General features: G+C 38.1%; 1 protein-coding gene across 1 annotated transcript in view; it reads left to right on the top strand.

Moving 5' to 3' along the window:
- The window catches only part of egln2 (egl-9 family hypoxia-inducible factor 2), a 29,717-nt gene extending 7,252 nt beyond the window's left edge, over positions 1-22,465 (top strand). Inside the window, exons 3-6 of the mRNA XM_017491121.3 lie at positions 18,496-18,615; positions 18,843-18,979; positions 20,692-20,759; positions 21,994-22,465. Of these exons, the coding sequence (XP_017346610.1) occupies positions 18,496-18,615; positions 18,843-18,979; positions 20,692-20,759; positions 21,994-22,046 (378 nt within the window). The 3' untranslated portion in view covers positions 22,047-22,465. The remainder of the gene's footprint in view (positions 1-18,495; positions 18,616-18,842; positions 18,980-20,691; positions 20,760-21,993) is intronic.
- The last annotated feature ends 1,711 nt before the right edge of the window (positions 22,466-24,176 follow it).

The raw sequence follows: 24,176 nt of genomic DNA, 5'->3' as shown, positions 1-24,176 counted from the left end.
GGGATTAGATATGTTTGCAGGTCCTGTCCTCTACCAAATGAAATGAAGAATGATTGTGGGACTATAAAAACTGGGGAGGAATCCAAGAACTTGGGCTGCAGTTTTGGGCAGCTTCTATGTGTAGCTAGATAGCCAAGCTCTTGAAGAAGTCCAAGTCAAATTGATGCATGCTTTATCTTGAAAGACATTTCCGAGGCTCTGTATCTTGGTCTGGATGTAGCTGTAGTGTGCCTGGGACAGTCCCTCCAGGATCTGGCAATATTGCAATTGCAGAAATGAATGCAAAACCAAGCAAACTCCGCTTGGAGGAGTTTGCAATTTTTCAAAATTACCACAGATTTTCCGCAGACGTGGGCTAAGACGCGTCATGTGACATCATCACAACGTGCATTCAGCCAAAATCCTCTTAGATTCATGTGCGTTGAACGTGAGTACAGGTCTAAAAGGTCTCATTTACAAACAAACATCTCTGTGAAAGTCTGTGCAAAACAATTTCGTGCAATTGCAATTTCACTAATTCAACTAGTTTCTCAGTTAAAAAGCACAAAAAACGCTGCAAATTGCATCACAAATTTTGATTGAAAATTAAGCATTTTTGCCCGCAACAATCACAAAAAAACTCCTGTACGTACTGCTAGGAGATAAAGTCCTGGTGATGGTACTTTCTGGAAACGAGATCTGAAAGTCCTTTGAAGAGGCATGAAGAGATCCAATTAAAGACCTTCTTGAGGTTAATGGAAGCCAGATGAACTTGTGGTACGGTGTAGATTTGCATGGTATACTAGCACTATACATGGTATACTAGCACTACAGTAGTATCGCAATACTAAAGCTTCAAAATACCTCTGATGCTACTGAATTTTTAAAACGGTAGGATCGTGAATACGGTAGTACTGTAAGCAATGTTGTATGTGCGGCAGTTAATACTATTTTCGTTAAAACATCACATCTCACTGCTTTTGCAGAATACACAAAGGTTAGTGACACTTCGTTTAACCTAAATTCTTTACCTTAATATCTTTAAAGATTTCCTGTTTGCTTGCAAGCGAGCTAACGTTATACTAACCGCTGTGTGTAAATACTAAAATTAGCCACGTTTGCTAGTAAGTGAGCTAACGTTTCCAATTTTATAATATTTTTGGAGTTAATTTCCAAATTCAGTTATTTATTAGAAATGTTGTGTTCATTCTTGTTACTCTTAGGACAATTCCATTTGCATGATTTCACTGCTCTAGGGAACAATAGATGAAATGTGGCACATTGAATTAGTTGCTTGCCAGTTATGTGATCGTTCTTGAGTTTTTCCAATAGCCAGTTATTCATTCTCTTTAATAAAGTATTCAGAGGAAAATTCGTTTTCTCTGTTTTCACTTGTATCTATGTATTTATGTCAATTTTGTGGTACCATTTGCATGGTATTGTGATACTACTTAGTATAGTGGTACTTTAGCGGGTATAGTATCATATGTTCATGTTATCGTGACCACCCTAGTAGGGTGAAAGTTGAGACATGAGGTAGTGTGGTAGTGAAGCAATGGCATTAGGGTCACAAAGTGGGACATCCTTATGAATAATACAATAAATGATCAGTGTATTAGAATTACATTGCCTGTCCATTGTAGCCCCCAAAGGACAGCAAAGATTGGCTCCCAGTCGTTGGCTCTGATTGGCGCTTACTCGTGGCTGGCTTGTGAAATGAAGCAGTGTCATTGCACATCCTCTATTATGTTGTGCTGTCCTAGTTGCCTCATTTCCGAAATTGTGAGGGTGAAGTATGCGCATGGTAATACTCAATTGAGGCTAATTAGGAGAGGTGGGCTGGGTAGAGCCCTGACGTCTGCACTGGATATAGTTTTGATGAACCTAGTGCAGATGGTTCAATGTTTTTATGAGAATTATTGCACTGTTTTCATAACCCAGAGACAAAGCGTATGCTTGTGTGTAACTCAGCTAATGCAGATAGTTGTAAACAATGGCAGACATCATAGTTTGTATCTTGCCTGTCTAAAGTATGAAGGAAGTTATGGGCAGGGTGATATGATGTAATCAAGTCACTCATGTATTAGCGTTCTGAATGTTTTTCACAGTTAGGGAGTAGAATGTAGCTTCGCTGTCATTCTGCCGAGCATCTGTCCTATCAACTCTCACGATCAGAGCTTCAGGTTTGTAGACTTTCTGTCAGTATCTACCTGCAACCCAGTACCAAAACAATGCATTCTTACTGCATCTGCAGCCTACAGTTGTGTATGTGTGTGTGTTTGTGTCTGTTGGTATTTGTTGTGTAGTGCTCTTCCTGTGTATTTGTGTCTTCGAGTGAGCGCTTATCAAAACTTGACTTGTAGAAGATGCATAGTTTATACTGTTGTTCCTCGACAGAAATACAATAAAGACAACGCATGTAGCATGCTATTCACAAAAACATTGTGCGGCATTCAGTGTAGTAATCTTATAAACCAGACAGGTCTGACTTAATGTTGGCAACACAGTGCAGTTGAAGGTTAATGCACTTTCTCTGTGCCAAATAGCAAACACACCTGCTCAGAAAATAAAGGTTGAGTTATGTATGATGAGGTATTTGACCCAGATGCAGTCTGTGAGTGCTCCACCATGCCCGTAAGCCCACATCAATAGGGAGGAGTGGAGCTGCTGCAATGACGCAGGTCTGACTATTTGAGCTAGTCGGGTCATGCCAGTATGTACTGTTCCTTTTTCTCCATGATGTCCACTGATGCCTCTTGCGTTTATCAAACACATGACCGGAATATTGTCCATTGTCATATTAAAACTGGCCATTAACATTAAGCATAATACAGGGTGTCTCAAAAGTCTCCATACATACATAGAGGAAATTAACACTTTCGCAGAATGTAACTTTATTTACAAAGCATCCTCTGCATTATTGCCATTTTTTTTGTAAACACACACGAGTCGTCGCTCCCAACTTCGGCCCCCAGTTCAGTCCATCGCAACCTTGCGACAGCATCCCGAACCAGCCATGAGAATGATTTCAGTACGTTCTTCTTTTGTCAAAGGCATTCTTAAAGGCTATCTGGAAAAACATATATAAATTAAGTATTTTTAAGACATTTTGCTAGAACGTGTTTATTTTCCCTATGTATGGAGACACCCTTTAATTCACATTTTATTCATGCTTGGTTCGAGGATGATTATCTTTGTCCTAACAAAAATGTTTCCGTTTGAATTACTTTTTTAATAATTAGTCTCCAGAATATACATGCTATAACTACTCACGTCAGTAATTAATCATAACCCTAGGTTCAGCCCTACTGGCAAGTGACAAATTGCTTGTGTCACTTTTAATTTGTCTCTTGTGAGTGTATTGTGACTGCTACAGTGGACATACACTGTTTGATGTACATGTTACATGCTGGGCTTTGTTTGATCTCTGTTGGCAAATAAGAAACTGTACTAGCTACGCTGTATTGCTAAAAGTACCCAACCAATCATATCCTTGCTTTTTGAGCATTCCATTATATATTTAGTCTCCATTTGCTGTTATAATAACTGCCACTCTTCTGCGAAGACTTTCCACTAGATTTTGGAGCGCAGCTGTGTTGATTTGCCCATTCAGCCCCAGGAGCGTTAGTGAGGTCAGGCACTGATGTTGGGCGCAAGGCCTGGCACACAGCCCGCATTCCATTTCATCCCAAAGTTGAGGTTGAGGTTGAGGTCAGGGCTCTGTGTTGGCCACTTAACATCTTCCACTTTAACCTTGGCAAACCATGTCTTCATGGATCTCACTATGTGCTCAGGTACACTGTCATACTGGAAGAGGTTTGGGCCCCTTAGTTCCAGTGAAGGAAACTCACAATACTACAGAACAAAGACTTTCTAAACAAATTGTGTGCTCCAAACAGTTTAGGGAAGGTCCACATATGGGTGTGATGGTCAGGTGTCCACATACCTTTGGCCACACCGTGTATGTACACTCACTAGAGACAACAATGAGCTCTGCTACTTCTGTCGGAACTTTAATTTTCTTCATAATGTCTCTATACACGTTTAATGTAAGTTTGCATATGACAATAAAGTGAAGCCACAATTATAAGTTTTTCTTACAGTTTTGTGCGTCAAGCAGTGAATTAATGTGAATTAATTGCAGTTAATCCATAGGATTGGGTTTGTTGGATTTGTTGCTTTACCCTATTCTACCTAATTTGCATAGAACTGAGAAAATCTCGATTCAGTTGTTTCTTGTCACACTGTCGCTTTGTGGCTTGCTGCTGTCTCTGAAGTTGCGGCTCTGTGTCATGCATGTATATCGAAAATGAATGACAGTCATTCTGCATTAGCATTGTATTAGTGCAGGGAAATCAGCTGTGTTGGACCTTATGTAAAAGTCCTATTATGAATATTGCTGTATCATTCAGAAGAGAATCACAAGACACCTAACAATGGAGTAATTTCCCCATTCCTGATGTCACATGCATTAAGAGTTTTCGTGTGTATTCACACAACTAATCCAGTAGACATAAGAAATCACAACACGCCTCTGCATGTGTAAAAGCTGCTTTCTTTCATTCAGAGAAAAAAGTGAGGTGTTAATATCTACTCAAATGAATAATTATACAATGACTTCAATACACCTGTACCCTGGTTCTGAAGTAGTTAAGAAACAAATTCACACACAGCTTTGTCACTTGGCATTAGATAGAAAAAGACATTTACAGCAGAACTGATATATTTTTGGCCAACAAGTGTTAATTGTGATAAATCACAGTAAATTTTTTTTAGCTCAATTAATTAATTTCTGAGGCTTAATTTAAGTTGTTTCTAGCCTGTTTGACTGGTCACATGAATAAATGGGTTTAATACAAAGCCCAGTAACTCTAAACATAACAAGATGATTAAAAAATAAATCCGTTCTGAGGGGTTCCATAAAAGTTCATTTATACTTAAAAGGATCCTTGTTCCAACAATTTTAAGAACCCTCGGTCTGGAATCTCTGCTGCCAGGCTCTGAGTCTAAGAAAGAGGAAAAGGAGGTCAAAAGTGTTACAAAATGAGAATCTGACTGAATCCCTAATATCATTGCATCTGAATTGCTGGTCCTTCCAAGCGGTTGCCTTCTCACTCCCAGGATTTTCTCTCTCTCTCTCTCTCTCTCTCTCTCTCTCTCTCTCTCTCTCTCTCTCTCTCTCTATCCATCCTCCTCCCTCTCTTATTATTTTGCTTGCTCTGGTACCTTATCAAGCCCTTTCGTACTAGCTGGAGAAAATATTTCGCCAGTGTTTCCCTGGCAACAAGGCATGCAGAAGGTGAAGATGGAATAAGGGTAGCCATAAGGGTAGGCATACCCTGAATAATTTGCCTATGCCAAACCTTTAGCACAAAGACCTTTAGCACATTAGATGACCCCCCCCCCCCCCCCCAACTGCCTATGCAACTGTAAAACGCAGCAGAGGAATGGGATGGGTGGATGCTGGGGAGAGGGAGAGAGAAAGAGACAGAGGGAGTTTGTGTTTAAGAAACACTGCCTGAATGGTTTTCTCATCCTCCCCTCGCTGAGTGCTGCAGACTGGCAATTACATCACATATCACACTGCCAGCTACACACAAACCAACACACATACATACACACACACACACACACACACACACACACACACACACACACACACATACACACACACAAGTATGCATGCCAGTGAAACAACAAGAACAAAGATAACGTCGTTAGACAGTATTGACGTCAGTACAGTAGTATACATGAAAACTGTTAAAATACCACCACACGATTACTTTTTAACTTGTGTCCAAGTTTTCATGCTGCATGAAAAGGTTTGTATATTTCCTAATACTTCCTCGTCTTCTTTAAGCCTGCAGTGACTTTCAGAACGAAACTTGAGTTTCAGTATTAAGTAGGAGGCGATGACTAAAGTACTCTGAAATGAGAGTGAGTCAGTCCAGTGGTGTTTGGATAGTAGAAGAAAAAGCAGGGTCAGCTGAGTGATTTTATAGCGGTTTGGACACACTGAGTCACTGGGATTCCTCCTCTGACAGCAACAACCTCACCAAGGTCTCATCCGTGAGCTCATAACCAACTGACTAAGAGGCATTGTTGTGTAAAAAAATATGGAAGGGAAAGGTGAAATTGCCATGGGGGCTGTAGGGCATGTAGTGTTGTGAGATTAATTGTTTGGGAGCAGTGCGCAACACAAGGTCAGATATGGTACACTGTTTCAAATTTCAGGCAGACTCGCTGTCACAGACATCTTACACACTGCATTGTGTTGCAAGTTGATAAACAATATGAAAAATCCAGTGTTCAATAAATAATTTCATTTATTATTATTAATACTGACTATAAACAGTTCTTTGTCCAGGTAGTGTAATCTGTTAATAGTAAGCTTTGGCAAAGGACAAAGATTGGGCTATTCTATGGACACAATGGATGCTTAAGTGTAATGGTTTTATTTCTGCATTAATACTGGATTCAGTTATCATCATACGTTCACAGATATGCATATATATGGCTCCGATTGTGGCTCAGCCAATCAGATTTTAGAACTGACACTGTCTATTCTGCAGGGTGTCCCAAAAGATTCTTGATCCAGCCATGAGAATGATTTAAAGACGTTCTTTTCTTGTCAAAGGTATGCTGAAGGCTATCTGAAAAAATCTCTCTCTCTCTCTCTCTCTCTCTCTCTCTCTCTCTCTATATATATATATATATATATATATATATATATATATATATATATATATATATATATATATATATATATATATATATATAAATAATACATTTTGGAAGACTTTTAGCTAAAATGTTAATTTTTAGAGACTTTTTGGACACCCTGTATGATAAAGAAAATGAAGAATTGTATTACATACTGATTAAAGTGCCCCTATTATGCTATATAGAAGTGCCTAATTTTGTTTTAGAGCTCTCATACAATAGGTTTACATGCATCCAAGGTCACTTTAATTTCCTCATAATGTACATTGCAGCATCACCTCTTTTTCTCAGTGTCACAAACGACTTGCTCAAGGATCCGTTCACGCTAAACTCCTCCTTTCAGAGAGCCTACTCTGCTCTGATTGGTCAGGTGTCCCAGTCTGTTGTGATTGGTCTACCTCTTATAGTGCGTGTCAGTTTTTCAACTCAATAATAATGTCGTCAGTTTTACCTTATCAATTTGAGCCAGAGTCCGATAGTGATACATCGGTATTCCTAATGCTTTATGCAATGCTTTACATGAAGTTTACCTTATCTAACACTATTTACTGCATTGATTAACATTTGATTTGATTTGACAAATGTTAAACATGAGCATTAATACACTAAGTAATAGTAACATGACTAAATAACTAAAAGTAGCTAAATTCCCCTGCACAGAGTAATGTTTATCCAACACGTGATAAATATTAGTTCTCATAAATTAGCAAAAATTACATTTCAGCTTGTTCCTAAAAGTTTTTTTTGATTTACTTGTATTCTGCGTGCTGGTCTTCAAGTGCAAACATTTCAAACGTACTTTTCAGGCTTAGTTGCCACAAATGTGTTCATTAAGGTTGTGTTCAGGTGCACATTGTGGGTTTTTCTCAGTGATGAACATTGTTTAATATAGGTGGTAATTATTTGGTATGTTAAATGCTAAATTCAACTAACACAACTATTACTTGATTACAAGTATTACAAGAAAGTAGAACTTTCTTGATGCCTAAAGTTCTGGTTTGTTTACGTATGCCTTAAATAATGTCAGTTAAGGAAATGGATATAAAGTATTACCTTGCTAATTGAATATTTGTGACATATTTGACATCTGAGCCATAGCTTAGCTCATTTCATCTTAAAAAACAAACAAACCAAATAACAGAGGAATCTTGCAGCAAAAATGTACTGTAGAAGAAACAGCTGGCATGACAAGAGGCATGACATTTAAATAGTATTTTGCCCTAAATGTACAGTACAGTTGTTTTCAAAAGATTCCTCTTTTATTTGTTTTTAAGATGAAATGAGCTTAGCTATGATTCAGATGATAAACGTGTAATACGTATTAAATTAACACGGTAGAAACAAAAGGACATAAAAGATGAAGCATGACATTTTAATGCATAATAAAAATGGTGACTCACTCAGAGCACTGGTCATATGAGATCAAGAGTAGCCTTTAACAAACCCTGTGACTCGTCATTGATTCACCCTTTATTGTTTTACTGTTGACTGTTCTAAATGTTCTGAGAATACAGAGCCGTTAGAGCTGCCCTGGGCCGCACTTACTGTGTCCCTGTATTTGTACGGTCTTATCTTATGCCCGTGTCCTTCTTACTTGTTGTTCTGTTCTTATCATTGCACAAAATGTGTTCAGTTAGCGTTATTCTCATTTTTACAAGATCTCCCTGTTTTAAATGGGATGAAAGAGTTTTTAAATTCTAATTATTCTACAGTACTCTCCTGGGGGGGGGGGGGGGGGGGGGGGGGAATATTAAAGCCCAAAATGGCAAAATATGAAGCTTGTAATGGTCTTAACAACAAATCATTGTTATGGAAACATTCTTGCATTCCTATTAATGACAATATACCTTTTGGTGATTGAGATTTTGTATGTGTCAGACCTTTTGGCCATATGGCATCTAGAGTGAACATCTATTTTAAGTGGAAATGAAATGATACCACTTTTGCTTTTCTGCTACTGCAACCTTGAGTTTCAGCCAATATCGATAACCATCTGATATTGTTTTCTTTAAAAACCACTAAGCTTTTTTTTTTAAAAACTGAAGCACTTCAATCTTCACTCACAAATCATTATATTGTGTAACAAAGTATGAATATAATAATCAATCCTAACAAAAACTAAGTAAACATTTCCAGTTCCAAAGATAAATTACTTTTTCAAATCCATTTCCAAATTGTCCTATTTGTTACAGTATCCAATATGTCCTCCACCATGTAATGCAGGTATCGATCTAATACTGGGTGTCAGATCGGTGCCATTGTTAGTTTTAAGTATATATACCTACATACAGACAGATGGCAAATTAATTGGAAAAAACAGTATTGTGACTTAGTAAGGTACTGGGCCACCAGAACAGCTTCTGTGCACCTTGGCATGGGTTTTCCAAGTTTCTGGAAATGTATTGGACGGATGAACGCCACAGTTCCAAAAGATATTTCCTCAATTGGTGTTTTAATGATGGTGGTGCTTTCATTTTCATACTCCTCAAACCATTCAGCGATCCCAGCAAAAGAAATGCCCCCAAACAGCATAACAGAGGCTATGTCCACATGAATCTTTATAAATTTGAAAAATGCATCTTTTTCTCTACCTTTGGGCTTCTGTCCACACTGAGACAGCATTTTTGTCCAGCGGATATGCCGCTTTCCGAAACAACGCTCTCCCAAGTTGATAAATCGGTCCCTCCAGGTTTTTGCGATCACAGAACTTGACACAGAATCAAGCAAACTCTGCAATATTTGGGGGAGCTTGCAATTTTCTACAGATTTGGGTCAAGACATGTCATGTGACATCATCATAACGCGCATTGAGCCAAAACTCTCTTCGATTCACGTGCGTCAAACATGATTACAGCTAAAAGTTATCATTTACCAACAAATATCACTGCGAAAAACAATTTTGTGCAATTGTGATTTCACCAATTCAAGTAGTTTTCATCAAAAAAAACTCAAATTTAGAAAATGATCAAAGCAAAGTCAAGCATTGTTTCACAAAAAAAAAAACCTCACCGAAATCCTATACGCACTGATTAATCTGAAAATGCCGCTTTCGTGTTGTAGTGTGGATGCGAAAACAGAGATATTCAAAATATGTATTTTTAATCACGTGACACGGTGATTCTTTCAACGCAAAACAAACAAGCTGATGGACGATGTACTACAGTTGTTGTGCCTGCTATCCAGTTTGATAGCTTTGTTAAAGATTAATGTCACCTTTTACAACCTTCAGATTGCATTTTTTCAACTCTGTACGTCTTTGACATTGCGGCATCAATTCAAAGAGACGGAAAATAAATGAACACCTGACAGAAATGACGCGTCGCAAAGCTTCTTAAGGTTTTTTTTTACGCATGCACCATATAGGGATATAAGCGTTTTCAGATGTTTCAGTGTAGACAAGCAATTTTTGGAAAACGTTTGAAAACGCCAGTCTATACGGAGAGCATTTTAAAACGTAAATCCAGTTTTCAGATCTATCTATTAATGTGAACATAGCCAGAGTCACAAGTTTTCCTTTAATTTGTCACCTGCCTGTATTCATGATCTTTAGGTTGCTGTGTTCATACTTGAAGTGCCTTGTTCTCATGTTAATTGGAATAATGAAATCCTCCTGTTAGCATGGAACACGCTGCCTCATTTGTAATGTAGAGCTGCAGACAAAAGCGTGTACTAAACACGTACTTATTTGTTCTAATCCAGTACTCGTAATCTGTACCCCAGACAGAGGTCAAAACGCAGGCAGACAGCGAGCACACTGAGAGCACATCTATAATCAGTCCAGACGGGCAGGCCGAACATAAACATCAGAGAATCATGACAAGGAACAAAGGAACACCAGCTCAGAATCTGTGTATCACATGATCTCGCCTGATTAACACTCAGAGAAGCACAGAGGGTTCAAAAAGAGTCACAATCAACAGGTGATACTAATGAACAGTCTTGGCAAACAGAGAACAAGAACAGGAAGGAATGACGAGGGGGGAAAAACGGAGTGCAAACAAAATGAAGGGTCAACAGATAGAGCTCGAATCAGGACAGACGAGACGATGTCCTTCTATGAGGACTCTCCTGCCCTGTGTTTTAAACTCCTTTATACCACATTATTCCTCTACTAAGAGAATACATGCTTTCTGACAGTTTGAGGACTTAAATTCTCAGGGAAAGGGGCAGGTTTGGCTAACATTTTGTTTATTAGCTGTGTTGCTCTCTGTGCTAACATCACTCAGTGGTAGTGTTTGATTGATCACTTTCTTAGTAGCAGAGTTATATAATATACCTCACAACTGTATTGTGTTTTTCCTCAGCAATGTCAGTGATTCATGTCGCTGTACGTTTATGAAGCCATAGCTCATCTGCTAATGGTTCAACTGTGACCTAGAATAAGGGATTCAACACTCCAGTGGTCTGCTTCCTTTTCAATGGATTTATTAGTTAGGATTTATTTAAGTGCTCCTGTCTAGGGTTGTGTGATATCTAAAAATAATGATAAAAGATCACATTGCACATGTGAGTTTGATTACAGGTTTATCTTGGTAGCGTTTCTCATAAATCGTGTTGATTTTCTACTTTTTTCAGCACTGCTCCCATCCTCCTCCTTCACGCAGATTTTCAATGCTGCCTCTGAACATAAAGCACTATTTATAAGCTTTGGTCTAGACATAGTTTATTTTAATAATCAGTAAGTTGAAAATAAAATGGTTTTAGTTTGCTTCTCAAAAGATCTAGTTCTACATTTTGTAATAAGAAAATAAATAAACAGATTTACATCTTGCCTTTTTTTACTTTCTTTTTTAGATACAGTAACTTCATGAGGTAATTTAAGCTGCCTGTTGCCTTTCTTAAAATATTTGTAGCCTACTCCAGTCCCTAGATTCATAATTCAGGAATTTTTATTAAGTTGCTGTTACTTTTCTTATTTGCTGAATAAGCAAATGTAAATAAAATATTAATATTATTTGGGTAATGTTAGCCGATTTCAGAAGCTGTTTAAAATCTGGTCCATTTTCTTTACTAAATCTGTTTTCCTTACAAAAATGAGTGATATCTTTGTATGTCAAGGATTAGCACCAGTTATGCTAGTCATCGCCAATATCTGATTACATCACTAACTAATTTGTGTTTGTTAGCCTTTTGTTGACTGTAAATTCCTCCTCTCATTGCCACTGGAACCAATCAGACTGCAATTCCTGACCCAAATCCCACTGTTAACCAATCACAAAAGGATTTTTAAAAGGATTTGCACGTTATTGTTTGGTGTTTAAACTATAATTGAGTAAACAGCATATTGCAAAATTTAATCCACAGGCATGGAGCATGAGAAAAGCGAGAGCAAGAACTTGTTTGGGTGGGGAAGGCAAGATACGTTTTCTCTGGGGCTTGATAAAGCACAGACACTGTCTCAGAATCAGCCAGCAAAAGCAGGAACCGTGATGGCTCATTTTACTGATGGAACTTCCCTTACCTAATAGTGCACCATGTGGCCATCAGTCAACTCCATACATGCATGCTGATCACATCAAAATTGACACGCATTAAAGGGCTAGCAACATACAAGTTTTCTCATGGAAGTTTCAAATACTAGATACAATGCTTTAGCAACACACAAACAAAACCACACAAACGTGTGAAGATGGAGGTAGACAGACACGTTATGGGTAGCAATTAGGGGTGTTAAGGTTCATTTTCATATAATGATAACTTAGTCTAAAAATTTCACGGTATCATGGTATTAATTAACCAGTTGAAAACACATCAGACAATGGTTAAAATGAAAACAATATTCATTATGAAATCTTTGTACAAAATATTTGCGCACCCTTGTGTATATATAGCAGAAACCAAACGGATCAAATCCCCTAATTGTTCTTTTTATCTCATGAGAGGACATTTATAATAATTAGGATTTATTCGCACGTGGAAAGAGATAACAGAAATAGGAGTGTCTTTATGATGTACACATACCAGTCACACTAGAATACCATGCCTTCCATTTTAGAGACAAAACAATAACAAAGTTATTGCTCATGTCTTCTCTTAAAACTTTTCTGGCTGTGCTGTTTTTTAAATGCAGCTGTCAAAACTAAATTTAGCTCGTAATTTACGAATCTACCAACGAGCAAACAAATAAGATGTATACAGAAATGAACAATAAACGATAGTTTGTAATTACTGGATCCGTTAACCTGATCATTCCCTCCAGGATTTTGCGAATTTGCAATCGCAGTAATTAACGTGAAATCAAGCAAACTCCGCAATATTCGGAGGAGCTTCAAATTTTTCTAAATTAATGCAGATTTGGACCAAGACGTGTCAAGATGTGCATTCAGTCAAAGCCCTCTTTGATTTACTTGCGTCGGACATGAGTACAGCTACATTTACCAGCAAACATCACTGTGAAACACAGTACAAAACTATTTCACTAATTCAAGTAGATTTCCGCCAAAAAAAGCAAAAAAAAAGAAAAAACTCTACAAGTTGCATCGCAAATTTTGAAGAAAAAAAAGCCGCAGCAAAATCAAGCATTCTTGGCCACATCAGTCACAAAAAAAAACCTCTCTGAGAAATCCTGTATAGACTGCCTGATAGGCATTATTTTATTTATGAATTACTTTATTGATACAGCGTGTGTTTACACCAGAGAAGCACTGAAAGTCTACCATATTCTGGATGCGTTCTACTACTTTCTTAAAGGAAATGTGTGAAATATGTGCACCTATTAATGCGGATGGCATCCGTCTTGTGTATGGTGAAGTTGGAGTAAGTAAAACGCTTAGAAGGAAGCGGGAATTGCAAGCGTCTCATTTAAGAGACGCTTGAATGACGCTCGATTAAGACGCTTAATTGTTTTCATTCAATTGCAAGCGTCTCAGTGTGTTTACACCAGAGAGGCACTGAAAGTCTACCATGTTTTGGATGCATACAGCTACTTTCTTAGAGGAAACGTGGGAAATATGTGCACCTATTAATGCGGATGGCATCTGTCTTGTGTATGGTGAAGTTGGAGTAAGTAAAACGCTTGATTCTGCATAGTTAATTGCTAGAAGGAAGCGGAAATTGCAAGCGGACAATGTACATGTATGGCTGGATGAGTTAGCTAGCGAATTGGGTAACCTTCAAGATTGGCAAATGAATACATTACACAGTTCAGTATGCACCCTTTTAGGATAAAACATGCAGTTCGTAATGGCCTCTAGTTTTAGGCCAAAGTTTGTAGTAATGTTGCTCCAGTTCTTGTGGCTCTGGAACCATATGTGAGGGAAGACTTAAGTTCCTCGTCTGTGACCTGACCATCTGACAACAAAACACCAGGGTCCTCATTTTAATTTGGATGTCCTGTCCTTAAATCCACCTTCCAGACGTGTGAATTATGGTTCTTCACTACTGTTTTGGAAACTGTTAACCGGCAACAGGATATGTCCTAGGAATAGCGATGTCACTTCCGTTGCTCTTGAGTATTCGTTTGAAACGGTCTATAACATGTATGCAGGCAGGAAGTGTTGCTTTTCTGAGTTCTTTTAAACTTTATCTATGTTTTACATTTTAAACTTGGCGAATGCTTGGTTTGGGCGGGGGATGAAAGGAAGCAGCGAGTACCTCCTGGAATTTCTTTTCTCACAGGATACGACAACAAATATCTCCAGATATTTTTGTCACCTTATCATGAAACAGTGTGGCAGCAAGGAAAAGTGGCACAATGAGGCAAAAATAGCAATAATACGGACAATTTTTATGTTTTTATCTGCATTTTGAAGTCAGCTTTAAGGTAACTATCTTATCACTGTGACACTGTACACCCATTCTAGCAATTGGGTGCTAAGACATAATTTATAGTACTAATAGTGCTAGGTATTTAGACCTACTAATGAATATTCATTAATACCATTAACTGGATTACTTGTGTAATCAGCAATGTCAGTATAATTTCTCTAAAGTGGTTTTGAAAATTCAAACAAATACAGCACACACCGTAAAACATGCATGCAAGCTGCCTAGGCTAGAAAGCCTGTATGCTAGGTGTAAGCGAGACTTAGCAGGATGTCTCCTTGTCCTGCTGGGTTGGATGATTTTTGGACGTTTTTTAATATTTTATTCCTGTAGGAGTTTCTCCTCTAAACAGATATTACAAAGTACAAAAATCACAGACTGCATCTTTAATGGCTTAGTGACGGAACATTTTGGTAGTGTTTATGATCTTCAGACCGGTAATGCTTCTTCTTTCGTTTCTGCTCATTTACAGTAAAAATGAAAGGCTGAAAGGGTGTTAAATGAAATGCACTCCTGGCAGAAAGAGGGGTCTTCTGTTAAGTGCTTCCACTGGCGAAGAATGAAGTACAGGGGCGGCTGTGGATCAGGTGGTACAGCGGGTTGTCCACTAATCGTAGGGTTGATGGTTTGATTCCCGGCCAGCATGACTCCACATGCCGAAGTGTCCTTGGGCAAGACACTGGACCCCAAGTTACTCCCGATGGCAAGTTAGCGCCTTGCATGGCAGCTCTGCTACCATTGGTGTGTGAATGGGTGAATGAGAGACAGTGTAAAGCGCTTTGGATAAAAGCGCTATATAAGTGCGCCATTTACCATTTTACACCTGCAGCAGGAGAAACATGTCTTAAGGCAGTGTTAGCTCAGAGTCAAGGTGCACGTGCAGTGAGGCAGGTGCGATACAATCTGTTCATTGTCTTGACATGGAGATGACCTTAAACTGGAGGAGCAGGACCTTTTTCTTAAAAACTCAATCATCTGAAGCTGCTTGTGTTACGTTAATGCTGGGCGATTTTCACAATTAATTCGGTTAATACGAATGAGTGTTTTTAATTTTTCAGATGTTCTAATCAAGACGACATGTTTAGATATGCATATTTCACATTTTAATTAAAAAAACAAACAAAAAAAAACAAGCTCATAGCAAAGAAAGGTGGAGATATCACTCCAGAAATATGGAATTGGTACAAGTTTGAAAAGTTAGATGAACAAGTTTACATAAAATAAAATAGAATGCTGAATTTGACTTCTCTCCTGAGTGGTAATGTGATGGTCGGAACGACGTCATATTCAAAGTCAAAGTCGTTTGTACAAGTACCATGTGTACAAGTACCGTGTACAACTTTCTTGAATGCTACTCCACAGACTATAGACAAGACAGGAATACAATAGATATGTCACTGCTATTGCACACAAGTGTACATGTGTGCAGAAATTACAACAATTTACAAAAATTACAAAGATAAATAATTGCTAGACAATAAGACAATAAGTGACAATACAATAAGGCAATAAAGTAACAAGTTGCAAAGTGACAATATTGTTATTATAAAGTGTCCAGAGTCATTATTGTTATTACACATTAATGTGTGTTGAACAGTCTTATGGCATTGGGGTCAAAACTATTCCTGAATCACGTAGCACGTGTTCAAATAGTCCTGAGTTGTTTGCCAGAGGGCAGAGAAGAGAAAAGTGCCTGTGCAGGGTGACCGTGGTCGTTCATGATGCACTCTGCTTTCTGAGGCAGCATGTAGCGTACATGTCCTCAACTGCTGGTAGCTGTGTGCTGATGATTTTCTGAGCTGTTTTAAGAACCCTTTGTAGAGCTTTCCTTTCCAGTATGGAGCAAGTGCCATACCAGGATGCAGTACACCCTGTAAGGACAGACTCCACCAGACTTCTGTACAAAGTGGTGAGAACTGTAGTGGTCATCCTGGCTTTTTTCAGATGCCTGAGGAAATAGAGGTGTTTGTGAGCCTTTTTGATGATGGATGCTGTGTGCTAAGTCCAAGTGAGTTTAGAAGTGAGGATGACCCCTAGGAATCTGAAGCTGTTGACCGTCTCTACTTTGTCCCCACTGATGTTGATGGGTGCGTGTACCTTCTTCTGTTTCCTAAAGTCGATCACCAGCTCCTTACTTTTACTGACATTAAGAAACAGGTTGTTGCTCTGGCACCATTGTCCCAAGAGCTTCACCCCCTCTCCACAGGCCGTCTGGTCATTGGTGATCAGACCCACAATTGTGGTATCGTCAGCAAACTTAATTATAGTGTTGGAGCTGTGAACGGCCACACAATCATATGTAAACGAGGAATACAGCACCGGGCTCAGAACGCTTCCCTGTGAAATGCCAGTGTTGAGGTTCAGAGGGGAAGAGGTTTTACTGCTAGTTCGCACATGCTGGGGTCTGTTGGTGAGGAATTCCAGGATCCAATTGCACAATGTGGCACTTAGTCCCAGATCTAGCAGCTTGTGGATCAGCTTGGTCGGAATGACAGTATTAATATGATATTTATTAAACAAATAATAGTCTCACATAGCAATTTTTATTGTCCAGGTTTTTTTTTATTGTCCTTTACCAGGATCATTATTTGCACTAAGGTGCACGGTGAGCACGTTCGCATCACACCTCCAGGGTTGGGGGTTCGATTCCTGCTGTGGCCCTGTGTGTGCAGAGTTGGAATGTTCTCCTCGTGAAGCCGGGGGTGTCTATAGTGTATGAATGAGCGTGTGAAGGTGTATGTGATTGTGCCCTGTGATGGACTGGTGCACTATGCTTCCTGGGATAGGCTCCAGGTTCCCGGTGACCCTGTAGGATAAGCGGTATAGAAAATGGATGGATTTTTTGCATTATTTGTTATAGATGGTGCTATTTTCCAAAGTCCATTCTAATAAAGAAAAAACTTTATAAATAAATTGTGTAATTTTTCAATTTCATTATGTAAGAACTACAAAAAATTAATTGAGAAGTTTGAAAAGTTTGATACATTTGAAAAATTTTTCTTTTGTAATTTTGCCCAGGCCTAGTTTGCGTTTGTCCTTTTACAGGACTGGAAAAAAGTAAATAAGTGGCAATATTTGTGCATGCAGGTGTGTGTGTGTGAGTTTGGGATTAGAGGGCAGGGTGGCCTATTGCACTGTTTGCTAATCTCCTCTGCTAACAGTAGCCATATTTAAACCTAATACAGCAATCTGGAACGACTGCTCTGTGTGTCTGGGTTTGGGATCTATAAGGAAATTAAACTGTCAGTCTCTAGGCACTCAGTGTCTGGCCTGGACAAGGAAACTGTACATTATAACATGCTGTTTTCGAGCTGCCCTTTAGAGCTGTGAGAATTAATTTTATTGATCGAATCCTATTTGAACTTTTCTTAATATCTATTTATTTGAAAGCAAGTAATGTAAATGTTTACAATCCCATATTATAACTTTAGTTACAAAATGTACTGTAAGTCAATCAAAATGTACGTTTTTATATTTCTTGGCCAGATAACCCTTTTCACCTGATGAACTTAAGACTCTTGAATAAATGCACATTTACCTATCAATTGTCTGTTTACATCTAAATGATCAAAGTATGTGTCGGAAAGCTATTATTGATCATTTTCAACAAACATTGCCTCTAGCTGATTTTGTTTTCCGCTCGATAAAAACGTGAAGGTTTCGGCTGGACCATTACTGGACCATTAATAATCAAATGCATTCCAAAAATAAAAATTTTGAAAAGGGAATGGGACAACAATATCCTACAGGGGTTTTCCTCATAAATGTTTAAAAATGTACTGTCTATACAAGTCAAAAAATTATAGGCTAATAAAAGCATTTGAGTACTTTGACATCCAAATAAAACTTTTGAAGGTAATCACAGCTTATGGTTATTTTATATATGTGTACAGTGCATAAATTACAAGCAAAGACTGTAATACAGGATTTGAAAAAGATTAGATTATAATAAGGCTCAGTTGTTGTTTTGTTCACCCACAGTTACTCTGCTACTGTTACTCAGAATGACCTTTCTGCTTTCCTCCTCAGGCTATGGTGGCGTGTTACCCTGGCAACGGCACGAAATACGTGCGTCACGTGGATAATCCAAACGGAGATGGACGCTGCATTACGTGCATCTACTATCTGAATAAGAACTGGGATGTGAAGGTGCAGTATGATGTTATACTACCTTCCTTTATCTGCTGATCTCAAACCTGCTTGTTTTACTGAAAAAAAGAAAAAACCCATCAGGGAATATTTTATACATGGCCAACAGATAAACCAGTGCATGTGTTTTAAAGATGATTATTATCCACAGTTGATTTCTGGGTCTTATCAGCATGCGTGATATGTTTGTGTGTATTTGTCTGTTTGGTGTGCGTCTGTGTGTTCAGGTTCATGGTGGATTACTGCAGATCTATCCTGAGGGCCGAAATGTTGTCGCTAGCATCGAGCCGTTCTTTGACCGTCTGCTCATTTTCTGGTCAGACAGGCGAAACCCTCACGAAGTGAAGCCGGCCTATGCTACTCGGTGAGTTAACTGTTGTGAATTTACTTTCGTGCTGTAACAGTAGAGAGCACCATCAGGGCTGCTTGACATCTCACACACATCACACATAATCACACGTTTCTTACTTCCTTGTGATCTGTGACTGACTGCTGGTTTGTTCTGTGCTCACCCGCACATGCTTCCTCTTGACACAAGTCCTTCATATAACCTCTTACTTAGCCAACCATAGCATGCTAATTCACACGCATATTTTTACGTTTACTTTGTTCCAAATCTCCCCACTATGCTGTTAACTTTTACCAAAAAAGAAATAAATAATGGAGTTTTTAAAAGGTGTAGCAGGTCCTCTTGTAGAAGTGTTTCTCAGTTAAAAAGTCTAATTTTGTCATGTTAAATGTTTCGTCTTTCACTGAGCCAGAAAAACACCCTTTGTTTTAGTTTATTTAATTTATTGAATTGAATTAGTTTGTGACTGAATCAGTGTCATAGTTTAGTTTTTTGTTTGTTTGTTTTTTTAAAAAATAATCAAATGTGAGTTTATTATTTAGTATATTGTCTTGTGTTTCCATTTGAAATAGATTAGTTAATTTAATTAACATTAGCTAGTTGGCTAGTGACCTTAGCTACTGGTTTGAATGATGTAATAATTAGAATAATGTGAGCTATTTGATTAGCAGTCTTGGTGTACACAGTATAAAAGTTAGCTTAATGTAACCGAGTAGTGCTTCGTTATTGGTTTCAAGTAGATGATGTAATACTTAGCCAAACATTTTATACCTTATTAGTGAATGTCACTAACAAATAAAGTCAAATAGCTCTTGCTGTAGAGGTAATATTTGCTAAGTAAACATTAGCACAGTGCCATGTTTATTTTATGTGTAGTCTAGATAATAATGCAAAATTGGGCCCATTGTGTTCTGTTTTTATTTTTTTTGTGTAGTAGCTAAACTGTTTTCAATTCACAGTTTGACTTTGTATTTAGATATGTTTATATATTTATTTTCAGTTTTCAGAGTATGAATGAAATGTAAGAGTAATTTTAGTTTCAGATCAAATGAGCTGTAAAGTATTATGGAGCTATTTTGTGTTTGATTTTTAGAGAGTAATGCAGCAGTATTCTTTGTGCATAGTTTAATATCCTTGGAGATGGACAACAATATTGTAAATTGATTCACTTCCATTGTTTTATTTCATTGTAGGTAATTACGAAGGCATTCGCAGTTTTTATTTAATATGTAATATTTAACACAATAACAGTGCAGTGAGGGAGCTGAAAATAATATAGATGTCTCGTGTGTATGAAACAGTGACGGCAGGGCACAGGAAGTACGCTTTTCCTGAGTGAGCAGAAGAGCTCATATAGCAGAGAACGAGAGCGTGGAATAAACAAATGAGCCTGCTTCGCAGCGTAGCTCTCTGTATGTAGACTGTGGCTAGTATACAGTTTGCCTTAAACTCCTGTCTGCCTTTATCACAACGGACTGTTTACTACACAAGCAGTCTAGTTTACACTCGATTGCCCATCCCTTGCAGAAAATATATACAAAGGCAGTGTAGCAAATACATTGCTGCAATGTATGAAAAGAAGGTTTGTCAAACTACACTTAAATTTTTTTCTGAAATGTGTGTGGGATTATTCAAAAGTGTCTAACATTTTTGTGTGCACATTCACTCACTGGCAAGCAGCGCGTATTAATTGCCAGACTCACCTCTTTTGTTTGTTCGTGTCACAGATATGCCATCACAGTTTGGTACTTTGATGCAAAAGAGCGAGCCAATGCCAAGGAAAAGTACAGATTAGGTGAGTTCCAGAAAATTCTTGACTGAAATGAATACTAAGGACCTGTGTTTTATTACAGCATTTTATTTCATGATGGGAACACCACCATGCCACTCTTTATATCGGTTTCTTAATGATAACGCTGGCACCCAACGCTAGGCCCTGTGTAGGATGAGCAGTATAGAAAACGGATTAGATACGTTGCTTATTATTAGGGGGCCAAGCACCGAAGGTTATTACCCTATTGTTATTGCTTCTGCATCTTCTTCTTCTTCTTTTCCTGCTTTTGCTGCTGGCAAGGGTGTCTATGGCAGCCCATAGAACAGTCCGGTAAAACGTTGTGAAATTTGGGCCAAGTGCTGCCAATACTCTAGTGCCACCATCGGGTCAAATTTTGGCCTAATTTGGAAGTACGTTTTTGGTCATAACTTTTGAACCGTGCATCCAAAATGTAAGTTCAGTGTCAAGTTCATTCTCTACGATGATTTTCTGCCATCTTGGATTTTGGGAAAAACAGTTTCATACCCAAATGTTCCGTGCCTGCGCAACTTGATTTTTTTTTCCTTAGATCATTTGAAGAATTTGTGCTAAATTCACAGTTAAATTTTCCTGTAATTCCCCAGAGTGTGCTGAAGTGAATGCATGCCAAGATCTGAAACTCAAGTGTACTTACTTGTTGACCAACTTGGATTTTTTCTTTGTTTTTTTGCTTCTCCTCCTACACAGTATGTCCAATCAACACCAAATTTGGCATACATCATATTCAGACCAACCTGGACAAAAGCTATTAAAATAATGTTGATGGTTTGCCTGTAATGTGCCAACAAATCAGATGTCGGAAAACGCCAAACAGGATGTGAGGCTGTATCTCAGCAATGACCTTGCACACTGACGCAAATCTTGGTAGGCAGCTTCAGGACCATGCCCTGAGGCTATGCAACAAATTTCGTGACCACGCCACTTACTGGTCAAAAGTTACAATAACATGGGCAAAAATGCGTCCATCTAACTGCCATTTTTGATACTCCTCCAAATTTTGTGCAATCTTCACCAAATTTAGCTCACATTATATTAGAACCTGTCTAAACTTACACAAAGTGGGGGGGAATGCCCAGACTGATGAGAAAAAGCACAAATAGATGTTTTTAAATTGGAAGAAGAAAAAAATATTCAGGTCAGAGCAGTAACAATCATGACCAGTAACCAATTTTTCTTTTGGCGGTGCTAAGCGTATTCATGTTTCTTCTGTTTACAGCTACAGGACAGAAGGGAGTTGAAGTGCCTGTCAGTCGAGCGGATAGTAAATAAGTCCTCACCAGCTCAGGCAGTGTGTCCTTCCATGTATGTGCCTACCCATGCTGCTATCTGAACAACTGTTTTCATGGGAAGACACAAGGAGCAGGACAAGCAGTAAAGCCAATGCAGGCAACAAAAATCCCTACTCCTGTTGGACTGGGACTGACCAATTGGATACACTTTATTGAGAATTTATAGCCATTGGATGGCAAAAGATTCATGCTAATTACACTCAGAAGACTGCTACTGGATGGAGGAGCGATGACTCTGTCAGTCAGATTCAGCTTGGCAACTACTGAAAAGCTCAAACTTGAACGTTATACGAATAAAATTGCCAAAATGTATTACAATATGATCACTACTGTACTTTTGCCCTTATCTGTTCCCCTTACTATTTGCATAGTAATAAATCAGATTTTCTTTGCTCTTTATATGATTTAGCACTTCCTCTTGGAGAAGACACCCATTTCAGTGGTCAAGTTCAGACTCTTGGTTGGAAGGAGAAAAGGAAGTGACAAGTGACTGGCAGACTCAGTCCTGACCATATCATAAGTTGATGTAAAGCGGTGGTTATGTTGAGCAGTGTTATTGTCCCCCAGTGAACTATACCCACTCAGACTTTACACTCCAGATATTATAAATCAAACTCAGAACCTTATGATTGCTGGATCCTCAGCATTGAGGATTAACCTTCACACTCAGACATGCCTTTTCTAATACACAGTGGTGTATAATCTGCAGAACATATTTAAGGCTGTAAAGCACGAGGGTCAAAACAGGGTTCACTGACTGATTTTTACATGTACGTATGTGTTTTATAGTGAGAATGTTAGCTAAGATTTCATGCAACGTTTTTCTAAACTAAACGGCCTTCTCTTGTTAGAAAGCACAGAGTGAAGTGTGCTAGCATGTTTTTAAAGGGTCTCTCTTTGTTTTAATGGCGAAGCACTTGACTGAGTCACCTTTAAAAAAAAAATAGGGAGCTGACAATCTTTATTAAACAAATCAAGAAACGTCTAATTCAGACCACAGAGTACATTTTCATCTAGGATAGTCTGTCTGTTTTAATACTTACATTTCCCAAAACGCTCAATAAACAGAATTACAGGCAAATTGTAATCATATTGAAACAGTGCAGTGATAATAAAGACGTATGAGGGTCTATCTCTCTAACTGGAGATTTTTCCTACATAGCTGCTGGAATCCAGGTGTGAAAAACGAAAGTACAAACTGACACAGGTCGCACGATCCAGTACTGATGACTTGATTTTAGCATCATAAGCTAAACCCCCCGCCCCAAACAAACCGGGTCACATGATCAAACAGGTTTAGTCTTTTAACCAGTAGTGTATACGTATTATATCATTATCACTACAAATTAAATCACATTCCTGTTGTGTACATTTTGAAGGATGTTTCCAGGTGAAGAAAAGGAGTGTCATTAAGTAACGAAAAAATAACTAAGGTTAAAATAACCTCGGTTATAATCGAGAGGAATAAAGTGAATTATTCTGAAATTATTCTCATCTGAATTAGATAATATTGCAGAACTAGACTCTTATGATGAGTGGGAGAGGGAATGGGCTTTTCTGTGTTCGTCAGATAATAGTAGATGGTAAGAGAAGTCATTAACAAGCACTTTATTGTTAATAAGGTCATATTAAAATATGATTGCTGTTTAAATGATCAGTAAATTGCAATATACAAGTTTAAAACAATATACAAACAAAGGGTTTTCTCAGTTTGCAGTATTTAATTAAAACATCTGATTTTGTACAATTTAACTTCTGTGCCTTATCTTGTATGATGCTTTTTAAAACTGTCACAGTGCTTAACAGTTTTTATTTCATTTAGACAACTTTTTTGTAAATCATGAATGCGTATGCAAATAAGGAAATGGAGTTCACACATCTGTTTATTGTGTAAGTGCATGTTTTTTTTTTTGTTTTTGTTTTTTTTGGCAAGAATTCTGAAAAAGGAAACATTTCCATTGTTGATAATCTTTTTTTTTTTTTATCTCAAAGGTAAAAAAAAAGTGCTTAAACCTTTATGAAGATAAACTTTTATTTATCTTTAGAGAACTCAGTTCTCCTAAACGTTCTCTTTATTTGAAATCCTTTTGTGGGAAAGATGCCTTCACCT

The sequence above is a fragment of the Ictalurus punctatus genome, chromosome 17 (assembly GCF_001660625.3).
Source record: "Ictalurus punctatus breed USDA103 chromosome 17, Coco_2.0, whole genome shotgun sequence".
Lineage (NCBI taxonomy): Eukaryota > Metazoa > Chordata > Actinopteri > Siluriformes > Ictaluridae > Ictalurus > Ictalurus punctatus.
Note: the sequence above shows the minus strand (reverse complement) of the source record. Positions and strands in the feature narration are given on the sequence as shown.